Below are 17,329 nucleotides of genomic sequence, written 5' to 3'. Positions count from 1 at the left end.
CTTGTCTATATCTATAGAAAATCCTATTGGGATTTTCTTTTTATTAGAATTGCGATAAATCTGTAAGTCCCTTTGAGAAAAAAATGGCCTATTAACTTTCTTGAGTTTTTTTTCCTTAATAAATGGACATGGAATGTCTTTTTTATTTATGTCTTTAACATTTTTTTCTTTCCTAGTTGTTTTATAGTTTGCAGTTTACCAATTCTCTATATATTTTGTTAGGTTTATACCTGTCTTTCCTTTGGCTGTTGTTATTAGAGTTATTGAAAAATGATACTGTAAAAGTTTGCTTTTTAATTGTTCATCACTGATGTATAGAAATACACCAGATCTTGCTAAATTTATTAGTTGTAGAAGCCTTTTTATAGATTCTTTGGGATGTTTTACCTAGGTAATCACAACCTCTGAGAATATTCCTTCCATTCCAGTGTGAATGACTCTTAGTTATTTGTCTTTCCTTATCACACTGGCGATGACTTTCAGTAAAATACTAAGAGCAATGGGAATGGACATGCTTGTTTAATTCCAGCAGTCAGTGGGGAAGCATCAAGTATTTCCCTGTTAGTTTTGATATTAGCTATAATTTTTTTCTAGATGCCCTTTTGCAGATTGAGGAAGTTCCCTTCTGTTCTAGTTTGGGAAGTTTGTCAGGAATGCGCGTAGACTTCTGTCAAATACTATTTCATCACTGATAAGATTATGTGGTTTTTCTTATTTAATCTGGTGAATTACATTGATTGACTTTCAAATATTGAACGAGTCTGCATTTCTGAGATAAACTCGACTTGTTTGTGATTTTTTAAGTTTATCCTTTTTATGTGCTGTTGGACTCAACTTGCTAATACTTGTTGAGGATTTTTGCATCTGTGTTCCTGACATATATTGTCTGTACTTTGTTTTCTTATATAATTAACTGATTGGACCTTTTTCATGTCTATACATGCTTGCATAGTTAGGTATGTATGTGTGTGTAAATAGATACATACACGCATCTACTGTATTTATTTCCTGTAGCCTCTTCTAGATCTTTTCATCCTTTTGTGTTATGTTTTTAAATCTGAGATTCATTTGGAGCTTGTTTTTATGTATGATATTAGGCCTGCCACACACATGCACCCATTCTGTTAATTTTGGCTAGCTCACCATTCAGCAGACTTCTATTACATTGCTTTCTATTTTCAGATTGTGTTCCTATGCCTCGGGTATTTTGTCCAATTTTTCCCCCTTAAGGAGATCTCTCCTGGGGTCTTCTGGCTACTCTGACACGGAGAGGCTGCTCTGTGCCTGTTTACAGCTATCACCCTGGAAATCACCTGTGGCTTCCTTTAGTTTCTTTACTGTGTTCAATGTCCTCTCTTTTCTTGGTTTATTTCCCTAGGGTGAGTTTTGGGGGTTATATGGAAGAATGGTGTAATAAAGGGAAGGTAATAAAAGGCCAGATCATGAAGAGCCTTGTATGCCAAAAGGAATTTGGGCTTCATCACAAGAGTTACAGGAACTATGGAGAATATTTTATAGGCGAGTAACGTGATCATATTTGCTGTTGGAGAAGATCACTGTGGCTAAGATTTCTAGAATAGATGGCAGAAAGCAAAGGGAGATGAAACATGTTTTAGTGATTCAGGAGAAATATGGTGCGTTGAAACAGAAGGCAACATTAATGGGGGTCATTCTCAGAGGAATTTGGCGATCAGTTGTGCATGGGAGGAACTGAGGAGGCAAGGAAGGTGCTAAGGGTTTTTAAATGTGCTCTTGAACTGATGATCCTCAGAGTGGGAGAAGCATGTTTAGGGCCGGTTCTGAGCTTAGGTTTGGGTCTGGAGTTCACCGGATTGCAATATACCCTTCTCCCTCATTCAGCAGATGTTCGTATCCTAGCATGTTGGCTTTGTAGTTTCTCGTTTTTGTCTTTTACCATGTGTGTGCGCATACATGTGTGAGCAAATTGAGAAGAGGTTGCAGACCTGATACTTCTTTACTGAATATTCCCTAAAAATAAGCAATGAATTTAAAAAGAAATTAACGTTTATTTATTAATTTTGAATTTATTTTTGAGGGAGAGAGAGAGAGACAGCATGAGCAGGGGAGGGGCAGAGAGGGGGGGAGACAGAATCTGAAGACAGGCTCCAGGCTCTGAGCTGTCAGCACAGAGCCTGATTCGGGTTTTGAACCCACGAACCGCGAGATCATGACCTGAGCCGAAGCTGGACGCTCGACCGACTGAGCCCCCCAGGCGCCCTGCATTTATTAAACATTAACGCATCTCCAGAACTTACTCAGATCTTACGGTCATCTCAGTAATGTTCTTTTATGTGAAACAAAATTGCCAGATGTTGTATTGCAGTCAGTTTTCATGCCTTTTTATGTCTTCTGTAACTCGAACAGTTTTTCAGTCCAAGGCTAGTGGATCTTTGAGTAGTTTTGGAATTGTGTGTTTGTGTGGGGGGTGGTGTTAGTGTGGGAAACAGATTTGTGATTGTGGTTCTTGGACCCAGAGCATAAAGTAGAACGGGAGTAGACTGGGGAAATGGGCTTTTTTTCTGTCTACATGCTGGACAGGTGGAAACAGGTCTGTGACTTAAGGATCCCTTGGTGTTGATGCTTTTATGTAACCCAGGTGATGACTTAGCTTCATTATTTGGTTCAGGAGTTAGGGGAGACATAGACATAGTCTGCATAGACATAGAACATAGGTATCTCCATCCTTGAATAAAAGCACATGCCTATGTAAGTTCTTCCCGTTTGGCAGTGTAGCACCCAATGTGAAAGGACAGTGATCGCAAAACAAATGACCTGCTTACATTTGCCTCGGCCATAATGGTGTCACTGCTAGGTGCTTGCTGCTCTTAAGGACTGTGGGGAACTTCCACCCTTGCTCAGTGTATTATGCCTTTCATTAAAGAATGTTGCAGGAATAGGTTTCTCTTTTGTGTTCTATATTGGGCATTTTATATTTGTAGGACTTCATATGTGGAGACTAGAGAGGTGCTTTCTGTATATGCAGGTTTGTGCAGAGGCTCGTGGGTACGTGCGGTTGTGACTTCCAATTATAATTATTTATTGCCGTCCTTCCTCTGGGTGGTTGAGTGGTTGTTGTCCCATTGGCCTTGATTTCAATCCAACTTTGTGCACTGGGTAACTGTTCAAGGTTCATTTTCCTCTATAAATAGGGATAATGTTGTCAACTTTTTATAGCTATTTTTCAGGTTAAAATGAGATAATACATATTAAAGTTTTAGTTAGAGTCCAGCACAAACTAAGACTGCAGTAACAATAGTTGATATTCTTTTATTTTCTGCCATTTATTGTAAACTATTGATCCTCATAGTTGACTGCTCTATTTATTACGTGTTTTCTCACAAAATATTTTCATATTTTCCGCAGGATTTTGTCTCTGCAGTTATCCGTTTACTTGACAGCCCATCAACTTCAATTAGAGCAAAAGCCTTCCTCGTTCTTTTATATATTTTGATTCATAATCATGAGATGCTGCTACTTGGCTGCCAAGCAAGGTATGGTTTCCTCTGATGGTTTCAGTTTGGAACGTATTTTATTTTTTCTTTTTATTTACTTTGTAATTTACATCCATGTTAGTTAGCATATGGTGCAATAATGACTTCAGGAATAGAATCCGTGATTCATCCCCTGCACATAACTGCCAGTGCTCATCCCAATGAGCCCCTTACCCCTTCAGCCGATCCCCCCACCCATGACTCCTCCAGTTACCCTCTGTTTGTTCTCTATATTTAAGAGTCTCTTGTGTTTTGTCCCCCTCCATGTTTTTATATTATTTTTATTCACTTCCCTTCATCTATTTTGTATCTTAAATTTCACATATGAGTGAAGTCATATATTTGTCTTTCTCTGAATGACTAATTTTGCTTAGTGGAATACACTCTGGTTCCATCCATGTTGTGGCGGATGGCAAGACCCCATTGTGTGTGTGTGTGTGTGTGTGTGTGTGTGTGTACACATACATATATGTGTGTGTATATAAATATATATATAAATATATATATATATTATATCTTCTTTATCCATTCATCTGTTGATGGACATTTGTGCTCTTTCCATCCTTTGGTGATTGTCAGTAGAGCTGCTGTAAACATTGGGGAGCACGCGCCCCTTCGAGCAGTACACCTGTGTCCTTTAGATAAATACCTGGTAGTGTAGTTGCTGGGTCGTGGGGTAGCTGTATTTTTAACTTTTTGATGAACCTCCAGACTGTTTTACAGAGTGGTTACACCAGTTTGCATTCCCACCAGCAGTGCAAAAGAGTTCCCCTTTCTCTGCATCCTCACTGGCACTTGTTGTTTCCTGAGTTGTTCATTTTAGCCATTCTAACTGGTGTGAGGTGATATCTCCTTGTGGTTTTCATTTGTAGTTCCCTGATGATGAGTGATGTCGAGCATTTTTTCATGTGTCTGTTGGCCATCTGGGTGTCCTCTTTGGAGAAGTATCTATTCATGTCTTTTGCCCGTTTCTCCACTGGCTTATTTGTTTTTTGGATGTTGAGATTGATACATTCTCTATAGATTTTAGATACCAACCCTTTGATATGTCATTTGCAAATATATTCTCGCATTACATTGGTTGCCTTTTAGGTTTGCTGATTATTTCCTTTACCATGCTGAAGGTTTTATCTCAGTGAGGTTCCAGTAGTTCATTTTTGCTTTTGTTTCCCTTGCCTCTAGAGACATGTCGAGTAAGAAATTACCAGGGCCAAAGAGGTTGTTGCCTGCTTTCCCTTCAAGGATTTTGATGGCTTCTCATCTCATAAACTTTTTTTCATAGTTTATTTTCAAATTGGTTTCCATAATACATCCAGTGCTTCACCCCAGAAGTGCCCCCCACCATGATCATCACCCCCTTCCCTACCTCCCCCTCCCTTTTCAGTCCATGGCTCGTTTTCAGTATTCAATAGTCTTTCATGATCTGTGTCCCTCACTCTCCCCAGCTCTCTTTCCCCCTTCCCCTCCCCCTGGTCCTCTGTTAGGTTTCTCCTGTTAGACCTATGAGTGACAACATATGGTATCTGTCCTTTTCCACCTGACTTATTTCACTTAGCACAACACCCTCGAGGTCTATCTATTTTGCTACAAATGGCCAGATACCATTCTTTCTCATTGCCAGGTAGTATTCCATTGTATAGATAAACCACATCTTCTTGATCCATTCATCAGGTGATGGACATTTAGGCTCTTTCCATGATTTGGCTATTGTAGAAAGTGCTGCTGTGAACATTAGGGTACATGTGCTCCTATGCATCAGCACTTCTGTATCCTTTGGGTAAATCCCTAGCAGTGCTATTGCTGGGTCATAGGAGAGTTCTACTGATAGTTCATCTCATAAACTTTTGAGTTTATTTGTGTATGGTATAAGAAAGTGGTCCAGGTTCATTTTTCTGCATGTTGCTGTCCAGTTTTCCCAACACCATTTGCTGAAGTGACTGTCTTTATTCCATTGCATATTCTGTCCTGCTTTGTCAAAGATTAATTGGTCATATGATTGTGGGTCCATTTCTGGATTCTCTATTCTGTTCCATTGGTGTGAGTGTCTGTTCTTGTGCCAGTACCATACTGTCTTGATGATTACAGCTTTGTAACACAGCTTGAAGTCCAGGATTGTGATGCCTCCTGCTTTGGTTTTCTTTTTCAAGATTGCTTTGATTATTTGGGGTCTTTTCTGGTTTCATACAAATTTTAGGATTGTTTGGATACTATGGCATCAAGGATGGATGAAGCAGAGCATTGAATCTTTGATATAGAAGACAAAATTATGGAGACTGTTGAGGCAGAATAAAAGAGGGGAACTGAGGCAAAAGAGCATGATATAGGAATTTAAGGACTCTGTGACTCATTACAAAGGAGTAACATCCAAATCATAGAAGTCCCAGAAGATGAAGAGAGAGAAAAAGGGTAGAAGGTTTATGTGAACAAATCATAGTAGAAAACTTTCCTAACCTGGGGAAAGACACAGACATTAAAATCTAAGAAGCACAGAGAACTCCCATTAGATATAACAGAAACTAACCATCAACAAGGCATATCATGGTCAACCTCACAAAACAGACAAAGAAAGAAAGAATTATGAAAACAGCAAGGGAAAAAAAAATCTAACCTGTAAGGGAAGACAGATCAGGTTCACAGCAGACTTATCCACAGAAACTTGGCAGGCCAGAAAGGATGTATTCAATGTGCTGAATCAGAAAAATGTGCAGCCAAGAATTCTTTAACCAGCAAGGCTGTCATTCAAAATAGAAGGAAAGATAAAGAGTTTCCCATACAAATAAAAAGTAAAGGAGTTCATGACCACTAAACAAGCCCTGCAAGAAATTTTAAGGGGGACTCTCTGAGGGGATAAAAGATCAAACAAAACAAACAAAAGACCAAAAGCAACAAAGACTAGAAAGAACCCGAGAACACCACTAGAAACTCCAACACTACGGACAACACAATGGCAATAAATGCATAACTTTTAGTACTCACTCTAAATGTCAGTGGACTAAATGCTCTGATCAAAAGACACAGGGGAACAAAATAGATAAGAAAACAAAATTCATCTGTATGCTGTTTACAAGAGACCCGTTTTAGACCTAAAGATACCTTCAGAATGAAAGTAAGGAATGTAGTATCATCTATCATTTTAATGTCACCAAAGGGAAGCCAAAGTAGCCATACTTACAAGAGATAATCTAGATTTTAAAATAAAGACTATAATAAGAGATGAAGAAGGACATTATATCATAATTAAGGGGTCTATTTACCAAGAGGATTTAACAATTGTATACATTTATGCCCCCAATGTAGAATCACCCAGAATACAAATCTATAAATCACAAACATGAAGAAACTCATTGATAATACCATAATAGAAGGGGACTTCAACAACCACTTACAGCAATGGACAGGTCATCTAAACAGAACATCAACATGGAAACAATGGCTTTGAGTGACACACTAGACCAGATGGAGTTAACAGATATACTCAGAACATTTCGTCCTAAGCAGTGGAATACACATTCTTCTCGTGTGCACATGGAACATTCTCCAGAATAGATCCCATACTGGGACACAAATCAGCCCTCAACAAGTACAAAAAAATCAAGGTCATACCGTACACATTTTTAGACCACAACACTCATCAACGGATAAAAGGGATGTGGCAGAAGCAGAGGTTAGAGTTCTGCGCAGACAGTTCACGGAGAAAGGAGTGAGGATCCTTAAACCTACCAATAAACGTGAAAGTGTCCTCCTTGTAAGGAGGACGACATCGGTGTTCCTCGTTCTGAGAGAGGCCAGAGAGCGAGCATCTCTGTGCGCTGGCAGGGGCTGAAAGCGTACTCTCTGGGCGCGGCCGTGGGGAGACCAGGCCTCTCGTACGTTGCCGGGGGGAATGTAAAATAGTGATGCAGCTAGGAAGAGGGATTCGACATTATCTGGAAAAAGTACGTTTTCACCCTTTGGCCCGGGCATTTCACTTCTAGGACAGAGGGTCCGAGGGTCCTCCCTTCGCAAAGAAGTACAATGACACGTTTCCTAGGGGTTGTTTGCTATGGCAAAAGGCGGTAAGCAGTGTGAATACCGCGGGCAGGAGACTAGCTAGAGACCTGTGGGCGTGTTCCTGCTTGTAACAAGTTACCAAAACAAAACAAGCACAGGAGTAACCGGACAGTCGTGGTGGGCCAGGCGCCAGGGCCCCGTGCAGCTGGGCCTGCTGCTCAGGCTCGCAGGCGGACGTGAACGCGCTGAGCGGAGCCGCCTTCCTCCTCCGAGCCCGCTAACTGTCGGCAGAATTTATTTACTTGCAGCCGTAGATCTCAAGTCCCCCATTTCCTTGCTGGCCGTTGGCCGCGGCTTTCGCCCTGCTTCTGGAGTCCCACCTTCTTCTCCACTGGCAGTTCATAGCCAAGCCGTTTGCTTTCTTCTTGGCGGTCAGTAAGAGGACACCTTATTCCTCGAGTCCCCTCCACACGCCTGCCCTGCTCCGGTGGCTCTGACCGCCCTCTCTTGCACCAGCCACAGGAAACTGCTTTTACAGGCTTCACCGGGCTGGGATAGATTCATGCAGATAACCCATGTTTTTTTGGTTTAATTGAATTGGGACTTGACTTCTTCAAATTCTGTTCACTGGTGTTTGATGCTGGAGGGGTGGGAATCTTGAGAGATTATTAGAATTCTGCCGACCACAGTCCCCATAATGGAGGACTTGGCAGCCGTGGACAGGGACAGGGAGGACCCCAGAACCCAGCCCTGAGTCAGTGGTCTCCAGGATCTGTTATTCTCCTGCACCGACGCAAGGTGCGGAGGAGTATTCATGGTATGTGACCTTCTGTGTAAGAAAAGGGTGAAAACAGAAAAGATAGGTGCATTTGCTCCTATTTTCAAAAAGAGAATGAAAGGATACATGAAAAATTACCCAAAAATGGTGATTTATAGGGACAGTAGGGGAGTAGGAGCAGGGATGAAAGCTATACTTCTCTGAATGTAACTGTTTTATAATTTAGGTTTAAGAACCATGTACCTGTTATAAATATAAATAAAATGTACCTGTTATCTAAAAATAAAATGAAATAAAAATGATAAAAATAAGGCAGTCTGTAAAAATGGAAAAATAATGATATCAACTTTGTGGTTTAGCTCTCCAGAGAAGAGCTGTGAATGAATTTTCAGATTGGCAGTGTGTGTGTGTGTGTGTGTGTGTGTGTGTGTGTGTGTGTACTTAAGTTTATTTATTTTGAGAGAGAAAAGGGGAGTGGGGATGCGCACAGAAAGAGAATCCCAAGCAGGCTCTGCATCGCCAGCATGGAGCCTGACGCAGGGCTTGAACCCACAAACCTGTAGATCACGACCTAAGCTGAAACCAAGAGCTGGACGCTCAACCAACTGAGCCACCCAGACCCCCAGTACTTGGTAGTATATTTCTCTTGAGATGTATTTTATGGACTGAAAGACCCCATTAAGGAAACTTCAACTTCATTTTGTTTAAAGAAGTTACTTATTTTATAATTTGAGCTACTAAAAACAGCACAAATTTTAATCCCTAAATGCTGTTTTTCACTAAAAGGCCTTTTGTGCGAATGGCCACTGTCTTGGGCAAAGCTACACATTCATGCGGAAGACAAGCAATAGAGCCCAGGACATGTTTTCGTTCCTGAAAGCAAAGGAAATTACCAGAAGCTGCTAAGGTCCTGTCAAAAGAACATAAGATCCATCTCGAAGGAGCTTCTATTTGCCCAGGATGGAATTTTGAGCATTAAGAGGAATAATGACTACAATATATTAAAATAGCAGTGTAAAGAATTTTTGAGGTCATGATTATGATAAATAACCCTTAGGAGGACAGGTGACCATTAGCTTGAAAATTGTTCAATCAGGGGCCCAAGTCAGCCCTTACCCGGCACTTCACTGACCTTAATTCAGAATAATCCAATAGTTATTTTGGCGAAGTTTTTCTTTATAGAAGTTTCATAGCTAAGAAAAATAGGAGAAATGATGGAGTTAGGAAATCTCTGTTTTGCAATCCTTTAAAAATGAATTAATTTTAAATAATTGAACATTTTGGACAAATCTTTGGATACTTGCTTTAACATTTCTCTTGGATAACTTTCCAGAAGTGAAATTGCTGGGTCTTATGGTAGGTCGTAATGTTTTTAAGAGACAGACCAGCTCTTTTCCACAGGAGGTGTAAGATTTGACATCACCCCGCCCCCAGCGGATGCGAATTGCAGTTTCCCATCCTTGCCAACCCCTAGGGCCAGTCTTTTATTTAACTTTACCCTTCTTCCAGGTGTGCACCTCTGGCTCACTGCGGTTTTAATATGCATTTCCCTCTTGGTTTATGATTTAGATCATCTTTTCATGGGCTTGTTTGTCATCTCTGTATCTTCCTTGTTGAATGATCTGTGCATTATCTTTTCCTTTTATAAAAGTGGTTTTCTTAGTGAATTTTGAGGTTTTAAAAATATTTTTGCTATACAAGTTATTTATCAGATCTGGGACTCGCAAATACTGTCTCGTAGTCAGTGGCTTTGTCTGTTTATTCTCTGAAGAGTACGTTTCAAAGAGTAGAAATGTCCAGATGTAGATGGAGAAATTGTGGTCCATTTATACACGGGAATCCTTACTTTGCAGTAACTCCTTAGCAGTAAATAGTTTTGAAGAGCTGAAAGGTTTCATCCTCCTTATAAGCTGGTTTTCATAGATGCAGGCAGAAGACACACTCCTGTTCCAGAGACAGGCCTCCATCACCCAGGGCGCAGTGGACAGCATGAGGGTGCGTTTGATTTGGTTCCCTCCACGCCCAGGTCCCTCTATGGAGCCAACGGTGCGCAGGCAGGCCCGGGTGGCTGCTGCGGTGGTTTGTGTCACTGCCGAGGACCTCCACAAACAGGCACCCCGCGTTTCTATGAGGTGTGCTGGCAAACCTGCCCAGCTTTTACCCCCAGAAGGAGAGATTACCTTCATTATCCTTATCAGGAGATAAATCTGCCCTCTTTCTGGAGGGAGACCTTATATTTTCCAAAGCTGTTGGCTCTACAAATCGAAACACAGCCCAAGTTGGGAACAGGTGCTTCAGCATCTCTGCCTGAGACATGCAGAAGTATGTGAGAACTGTGGAGAAGACTCTCTCCCAACACTACTGCCATGATGACTCCTCGTTTTATGTTTCAAGAAACCAGCGAACTGTTTTCCAGGACGGCTGTCCGTCTCCCATTGCCAGTGGCAGTGTGGGAGCGATCCAGTTTCTCCGTGTACTCTGCAGCATGTGCTGTTGCCAAGTTTAACTCCAGTCATTCTCCTGGGTGTGGTGATGCCTCATTGTGGTTTTAATTTGCATTTCAGATGCTAATGATGTTTTAAGTGCTTGTTTTCCTTCTTTATGGCCTCATCAGTGAAATGTTTGTTCATGTCTTTTGCTTAATTTCAAATTGTTTTTGCTCTTGAGTTTTTAAGCCTTCTTTATATATTTTAGAGATGAGTCCACTCTCTGATATATGCTTTGCAAATATTTTCTCCCAGTGCGTAGTTTGCCTTTTGATCCTCTTAAAAATTTTTTTTTCAATGTTTATTTTTGAGAGAGACAGAAAGGGGGGGAGGGTCAGAGAGAGAGGGAGATGAGAATCTGAAGCAGGTTCCAGGCCCCCAACCCAGGGCTTGAACTTAATATCTGTGAGATATTAAAAAATGTTTTTGTGCCATACATTTATCATCCATTTTGAGTTGATATCTGCACAAAGTATGAAGTTTAGATAGATGTTGGTTTTTTTGTTTCTGTATTTTTTGCTTGTGAATATTTAATTGCTCTGGCACCATTTGTTAAAAAACTTGTCTTTCCTACGTTGAATTGCTTTTGCTTTGTGTCACAAATCAGTTGGCCACATTTGTTTTGGGTGACTCTCATTTTGGGTTGTCTATTCTGTTCCATTGATTTGTGAGTGTCTTTTCACCAGTACTACAGTATTTTGATTACCTCAGTTATGTAGTGAATCTTAATATTGGTAAAGTGATTCCTCCCATTTTTTCTTCTTTATTCGTATTGTTTTAGCTACTCTAGGGTCTACCTGCCTTTGCATATGTTTTAGAATAAGCTTTTTTCTGTTTATCAAAACCTTGGTGACATTGTGATAGAAATTGAATTAAGCCAACGTATCAGTTTAGGGAAAGTGATATATTTACTCTGTTGTCTTCCAGTCTATGAACATGGTACGTCTTTCCATTTATTTAGGACTTTTTTGCTTTCTTTCGTTAGCAGTTTGTAATTTTCAGCATATATTCTCTATTTTTATTATTTTGAGAGAGAGAGAGCAAGCGAGAGCGAGAGAGTGTGTGTGTGGAAGTGAGAGTTGGGGAGAGGGGCGGAGGGAGAGAGAGAGAATCTTAAGTAGGCCTCACACTCAGCACAGAGCCTGAGGTGGGGCTGGATCCCACGACCCTGGAATCATTACAGGAGCTGATTGATCTTAGTGAATGTACCTTGGGTGCTTGAAAAGGATGCGATTTCTGCTACTTGTTGGGTGGAGTGTTCTTTTTGTGTAAGTTAGATTCTCTTATTTCATTGTGTTGTTTACATACTTTGTACTCTTACAGTTTTTGATTTCTAACAATTACTAAAAGTAGAATAATGATGTCTACAATTACACTTGTGGGTTTGGGTTTGTTTATTTCTCTTTTCGCCTTTGATAATTTTTACTTTATGTATTTGGAGGCTGTGTTAAGTGTGTACATATTTAGGGTTATTATGTCTTCCTGGTAGATAGATGCTTTTATCATTATTTATGTTCCTCTTTGTCTCTGAAAAGTTTTCTTTTCCATGATTTAGTGTTGATGTAGCCCCTTCTACCTTAATTTTAAATTAATGTTTGCATTTTATATGTTGTCACCCTTTTCCTTTAAACCTACCTATGTCATTGTATGTGAAGTAATTTTCTTATAGCACATTGCTGAATGATAATTTTGTATCTGCCTTGCCAGTTTGTCTTTTAAATAGTATATTTGGATTATTTACATTCAAGGTGATTATTGATGTGTTAGGGCTTAAACCTGACTTTTTTTTTAAACATGACTTTTAAAAAATTTCCCCTGTTTCTAAATTTTCTGTATATTCTCTATACACACTGAATACTTCATCAGATGGAGTTATAATTTTTTGCTTCAATCATGAGAAGTAGGTTCAAGGTAGGTATATTATATATACCCCTAATTTTATGCATTCTGATGTCCTTTACTTTTTTGCTACTGTTAGCCTGGTGTTACAAGTTTCCTTTATGTTTAGAGCACTTTCTTAAATCATTTTTTAAGGGAGATTTGTTTTAAAATAACTATTGCTTTCCCTTTTTCTGAAAAATCCGTATTTCTCCTGCATTCTCGAAGCATATTTCACTTCAGTTAAAACAATTTTGGTTGACATTTTTTTTTTAAGTCTCAAAAAGATTCCACTTTCCTCTGTTCCCGATAATTTCAGATGAAAAAATCTTTGATTGCAATTGGTGTTCTTTATTAGTGATGGGCCATTTCTCTCTGGTTGTTTTAAAGATATTTTCTTTGCTTTAGGATTTAGAAGTTTAATTATAATTTATCTTTAGTGTGAATTTCTTTGGGTTTCTCAATGAGCTTTTTCAGTTCCTTGCATCTGTATGTTTATTTCTTTGGCTAAATTGTGGGTATTTTCCAGGCAATATTTCTTAAGTACTTTTTCAGTTCCATTCTTCCTGTCCTCTCCTTCTTGGGACTTGGAGGATATAAATACAGGCATACATTAGAGACACTGCAGGTTTAGGTTTAGACCACCACAAGAAAGTGAATATTACAATAAAGCGAGTCAAATGAATTTTTTTGTTTCCCAGTGCATATAAAAGTTCTGTTTAAACTGTGCTGTAGTCTATTAAGTGTATAGAAGCATTATGTTTAAAAAATAATATCCATGTTTTAATTAAAACAATACCTCATTTCAAGGGCTCCAGGGTGGTTGAGTAGGTTCCGCATCTGACTGTTGGTTTTGTGAGTTTGTGAGTTCAAGCCCTGTGTTGGGCTCTTCATGGACAGTGCAGAGCCTGCTTGGGATTCTCTCTCTTTCCCTCTCTGTCTTCCTCTCCCTTGTTTCATGCACTTGCTTGCTCTCTCTCTCTCTCTCTCTCTCTCTTTCAAAGTAAGTAAACTTAAAAAAAGTTTAAAAAACACCTTAGTGCAAAAATAATGCTAATCACCATCTGAGCTTTCAATGAGCTATGATCTTTTTGCTAGTGGAGGGTCTTACCTCAGTGGTGATGGCCACCGCCTGATCAGGGTGGTGGTAGTTGCCGAGGGTTTAGGTGACTAGCAATTTTTTAAAATAATCCGTTAATGAAGCGTGTCGTATTGATTGATTCTTCCTTTCATGCATGATTCTCTGTGGCATGTGATGCTGTTTGATCGCTTTTTACCCAAGTAGAATTTCTTTCAAAATTGGAGTTGTTTTTCTCAAACCTTGTGACTGTTTGATCAACAACAGTTTCCATCCTATTCTAGATGCTGTTTTGTTGTCCTTTCAGCAGCCTTCCCAGCACCCTCACCAGAGGAGGCCGTCTCAGGAAACTGCTCTGTCTGCTCCTCCATGAGAGGCAATTCCTCTCCTCATTCATTAAAATTTTATCATCAGATTGCCACAATTCAAATATGATAATAGGCAAAAGTTTGAAATATTGCGAGAATCACCCAAATGTGACAGAGACGTAGGTGAGCAAATGCTCTCGGAACAATTGCACTGACAGACTTGATCCACACAAACCTTCAATTTGTAAATAAGATGGTGTCTGCAAAGCTCAATAAAATGACGTATCCCTGCGTAAAGTATTTTGTGATTGTTCTACAGATCGTGAGACTGCTTTTTTATTTTTTTTAAGTCTTCTTTTAAATCAGTTTTTCAGATTTTGTAAATACAGTGAATCTGTCCATAAGTTCTCTGACAATGTTCTCCCCAACCTGCTTTCTGTTATTGGGCCCATCCAGTGAGTTTTTTATATTGGTTATTGTATTTTTCTGTTCTGTAATTTACATTTTTTATAACTTTCATTTTCCCTGAAATAGTTCTTTCATTGGTTTTAAGAGAATGTGAAAATATTTTGGTTATGGTGGCTTTAAAATTCCTAGGAGAGTAGGGATTTACCCAAGGGATACAGCAGTGCTGACGCGTGGAGGCCCATGCGCGTCCGTGTTCACGGCAGCACTGCCAACAACAGCCACATCATGGAAAGGGCCTACATGTCTATTACCTGCCGAGTGGACCGAGAAGATGTGGTGTATCTACACAATGGAGTACTACATGGCAATGAGAAAGAATGAAATCTGACCATTTGTAGGAAAGTGGATGGACCTCGAGGGAGTCATGCTAAGTGAAATAAGTCAGGCAGAGAAGGACAGATACCATATGTTTGCACTCATATGTGGAACCAGAGAAACCTAACAGAGGACCATGGGGGAGGGGAAGGGAATAAATAGTTAAGGAGAGGGAGGGAAGCAAACCATAGGAGACTCTTAAATACTGAGAACAAACTGGATTCATAGGGGTGGGGGAGAGGGGCAAAGGGGTGATGGGCATGGAGGAGGGCACGGTTTAGGATGAGCACTGGGTGTTATATGGAGACCAACTTGACAATAAACTATAAAAAAAACCAAAAAAAATTCCTAGGAGATTATTCTAGCATGATTCATATTGGTGGTAGCATCTGTTGATTGTCTTTTTTGATTCTAGTTGTGCTATTCCTGGTTCTTGCTACGATTCGTGATTTTTGATTGTATCTTGGACACGTTGCCTGTTTGTTATCTGAGGAGACCCCATCTTACCTTACTCTGTGTCAGGAAGTCTTGTTGCTTGGGAAGATTCCAGCTCCTCACTGGAATCAGATCGCTGCTGCTCGTGCTGGTTGGGGAACGGAAGCGCAGTGCCCTGCTCCCTCCGGGAAGTGGTAGAGCGGCTGGGTGGTTGGTCCCGGCGTTGGAGGGGCCACTCCCGCCCTTCTCATGGATGCTGCCCCTGGGGTGTGGCGGTAGGTGGTGGGATCAGGTCACACCGCTGCTCCCAGCAGGACGGAAGATGAGCTCTGAGTTGACCTTGCTCACACCCGTCAGCTGGGGAATGGGAGTGGGCCGCCTTCTCCCAGGGCTGGCCTGCCACCTGGCTCCTGGCACAGGAGGGACAGGGTCGTGTGCTGCTCTCTCTTGGTGTTTTGCCAGAAGTATCCTCAGAGTTTCCCTCAGGGCATCCTTTTACTGGTTCTTTGGCTGAGGGTTCTTTTCTCTTTTGGAGGTAGTTCTGGGTTCACAGTGTCCACTGCGTCCTTCTCCGCGTCCATGAGTAGCAGTAAGAAACCGAGGAGACTCACGGCTGTGTCATCCTCAAGTCCTGTGTTGCCTGGGCAGCTCACCTCCTTTTTTCCTTATTTCAAAGTCCTCCTACGTTTGTTCTCTATATTATGTCCAGGCGTTTTTAGTCCTAAGACAGAAGATATCGGAGCACTGGGGCATAATTCCATCTTGCCATAACTGGAAATCCAATGTCACTTTTAAGTCACTTTTAAGTGGGCTCGTGGAAATACAAATTGGTGCAACTTTTTGGAAAGTAATTTTAAAACATGTAGGGAGCACCTGGGTGGCTCAGTCAGTTGAGCGCCCGGCTCCTGCTCAGGTCATGATCTCATGGTTCATGGGTTCGAGCCCTGCTTCGGGCTCTGTGCTGACAGTTAGCTCAGAACCTGGAGCCTGTCTACTGATTGTGTGTGTCCCACTCTCTGACTCTGTCCTGCTCACTCTGTTTTTCATAAATAAATAAAACGTAAAAAAAAAGTAAAGCATGTATGACTGTTAACACACATCACTTTGGTTCTAACAGGCTTGCATTTGGTGTTAGAAATAGAAGTATGAGTTATTCAGGATATATGCATGCGGGTGTCCAACGTGGCCTTGTTTCTAGTGGTTAACATCTGGAAATACAGTCACAATCCAGTGATACTGAAGTGACGGTAGAGCTATAAGTAAGTGTTTAATTTCATTAACTTGGAGGTATGTTCATCATGTATATAATACATGACAAAATGAAAGGGCAAAGCTTCATATTAGGAAGTTATTTTTATTAATAAAAATGGCAAAAACTCCTCTATTTGTATAAAACTTATTTTAAAAAAAGACATTGAAGGATAATACCAAGTTGCTTACCTGAGGAAGGTAGGATAGGGAGATTATTTTTTTTCATTTTTATTTTAGCCTTACTATAATCGTTTCACTCCTATAATTAAAATCTAATGAGAAAAAAATGTTACAGTGGGTGCCAGGTGATTTTGAAGGATTAAAGGAATCCTTACGGCAGTCAAAGTTCAAATCTGTTTAGATTTTGTAGATCACATTTAGGAGTATGATCCTCTCACAAACGTGGAGGTGGTGGGTCCAGATTATGGAAAACTGTTGGTATTTGTTGCTTTGTGCGTTGCAGCCCAGGTACTATATTCAGTGTATTTAAAATGCGAGGTTGGATATCAAGGTATGCTAAAGGAAGGCAGACTTTAGAGAGATTAAAATTCCCTGTGATAAGTTTATATGAGAAATTGTTTCTCCTTCTTTATCTGTCCCTTGGAACTAGAGGCTGTATTTCTAGCTGCCCACGACACTGTCCATCTGCCCAAGAACTTGAAGCCTCACATCAGGAACCCGTGATAACCTTGGCTACATTATGTAGATAGTTTTTCCTGCTTCCTGTCATCACCATTGGCCTTTTATGGATTAAATACCAGCACATTTTCTATGATGTCAGCTTTCAAATCTATCTCGCATGACAGGCAGTGAAAGTGAGCTGTCAGGAT

General features: G+C 40.4%; 1 protein-coding gene across 1 annotated transcript in view; it reads left to right on the top strand.

Annotated features, from left to right (window-relative positions):
• Positions 1-17,329, top strand: part of ULK4 (unc-51 like kinase 4) — a 492,439-nt gene that overhangs the window by 112,799 nt on the left and 362,311 nt on the right. Inside the window, exon 23 of the mRNA XM_029938787.1 lies at positions 3,385-3,512. Within this exon, the coding sequence (XP_029794647.1) occupies positions 3,385-3,512 (128 nt within the window). The remainder of the gene's footprint in view (positions 1-3,384; positions 3,513-17,329) is intronic.

The sequence above is a fragment of the Suricata suricatta genome, chromosome 5 (genome assembly GCF_006229205.1).
Source record: "Suricata suricatta isolate VVHF042 chromosome 5, meerkat_22Aug2017_6uvM2_HiC, whole genome shotgun sequence".
Lineage (NCBI taxonomy): Eukaryota > Metazoa > Chordata > Mammalia > Carnivora > Herpestidae > Suricata > Suricata suricatta.
The sequence above is the reverse complement of the archived record's forward strand: the minus strand, read 5'-3'. Positions and strand labels throughout refer to the sequence as shown.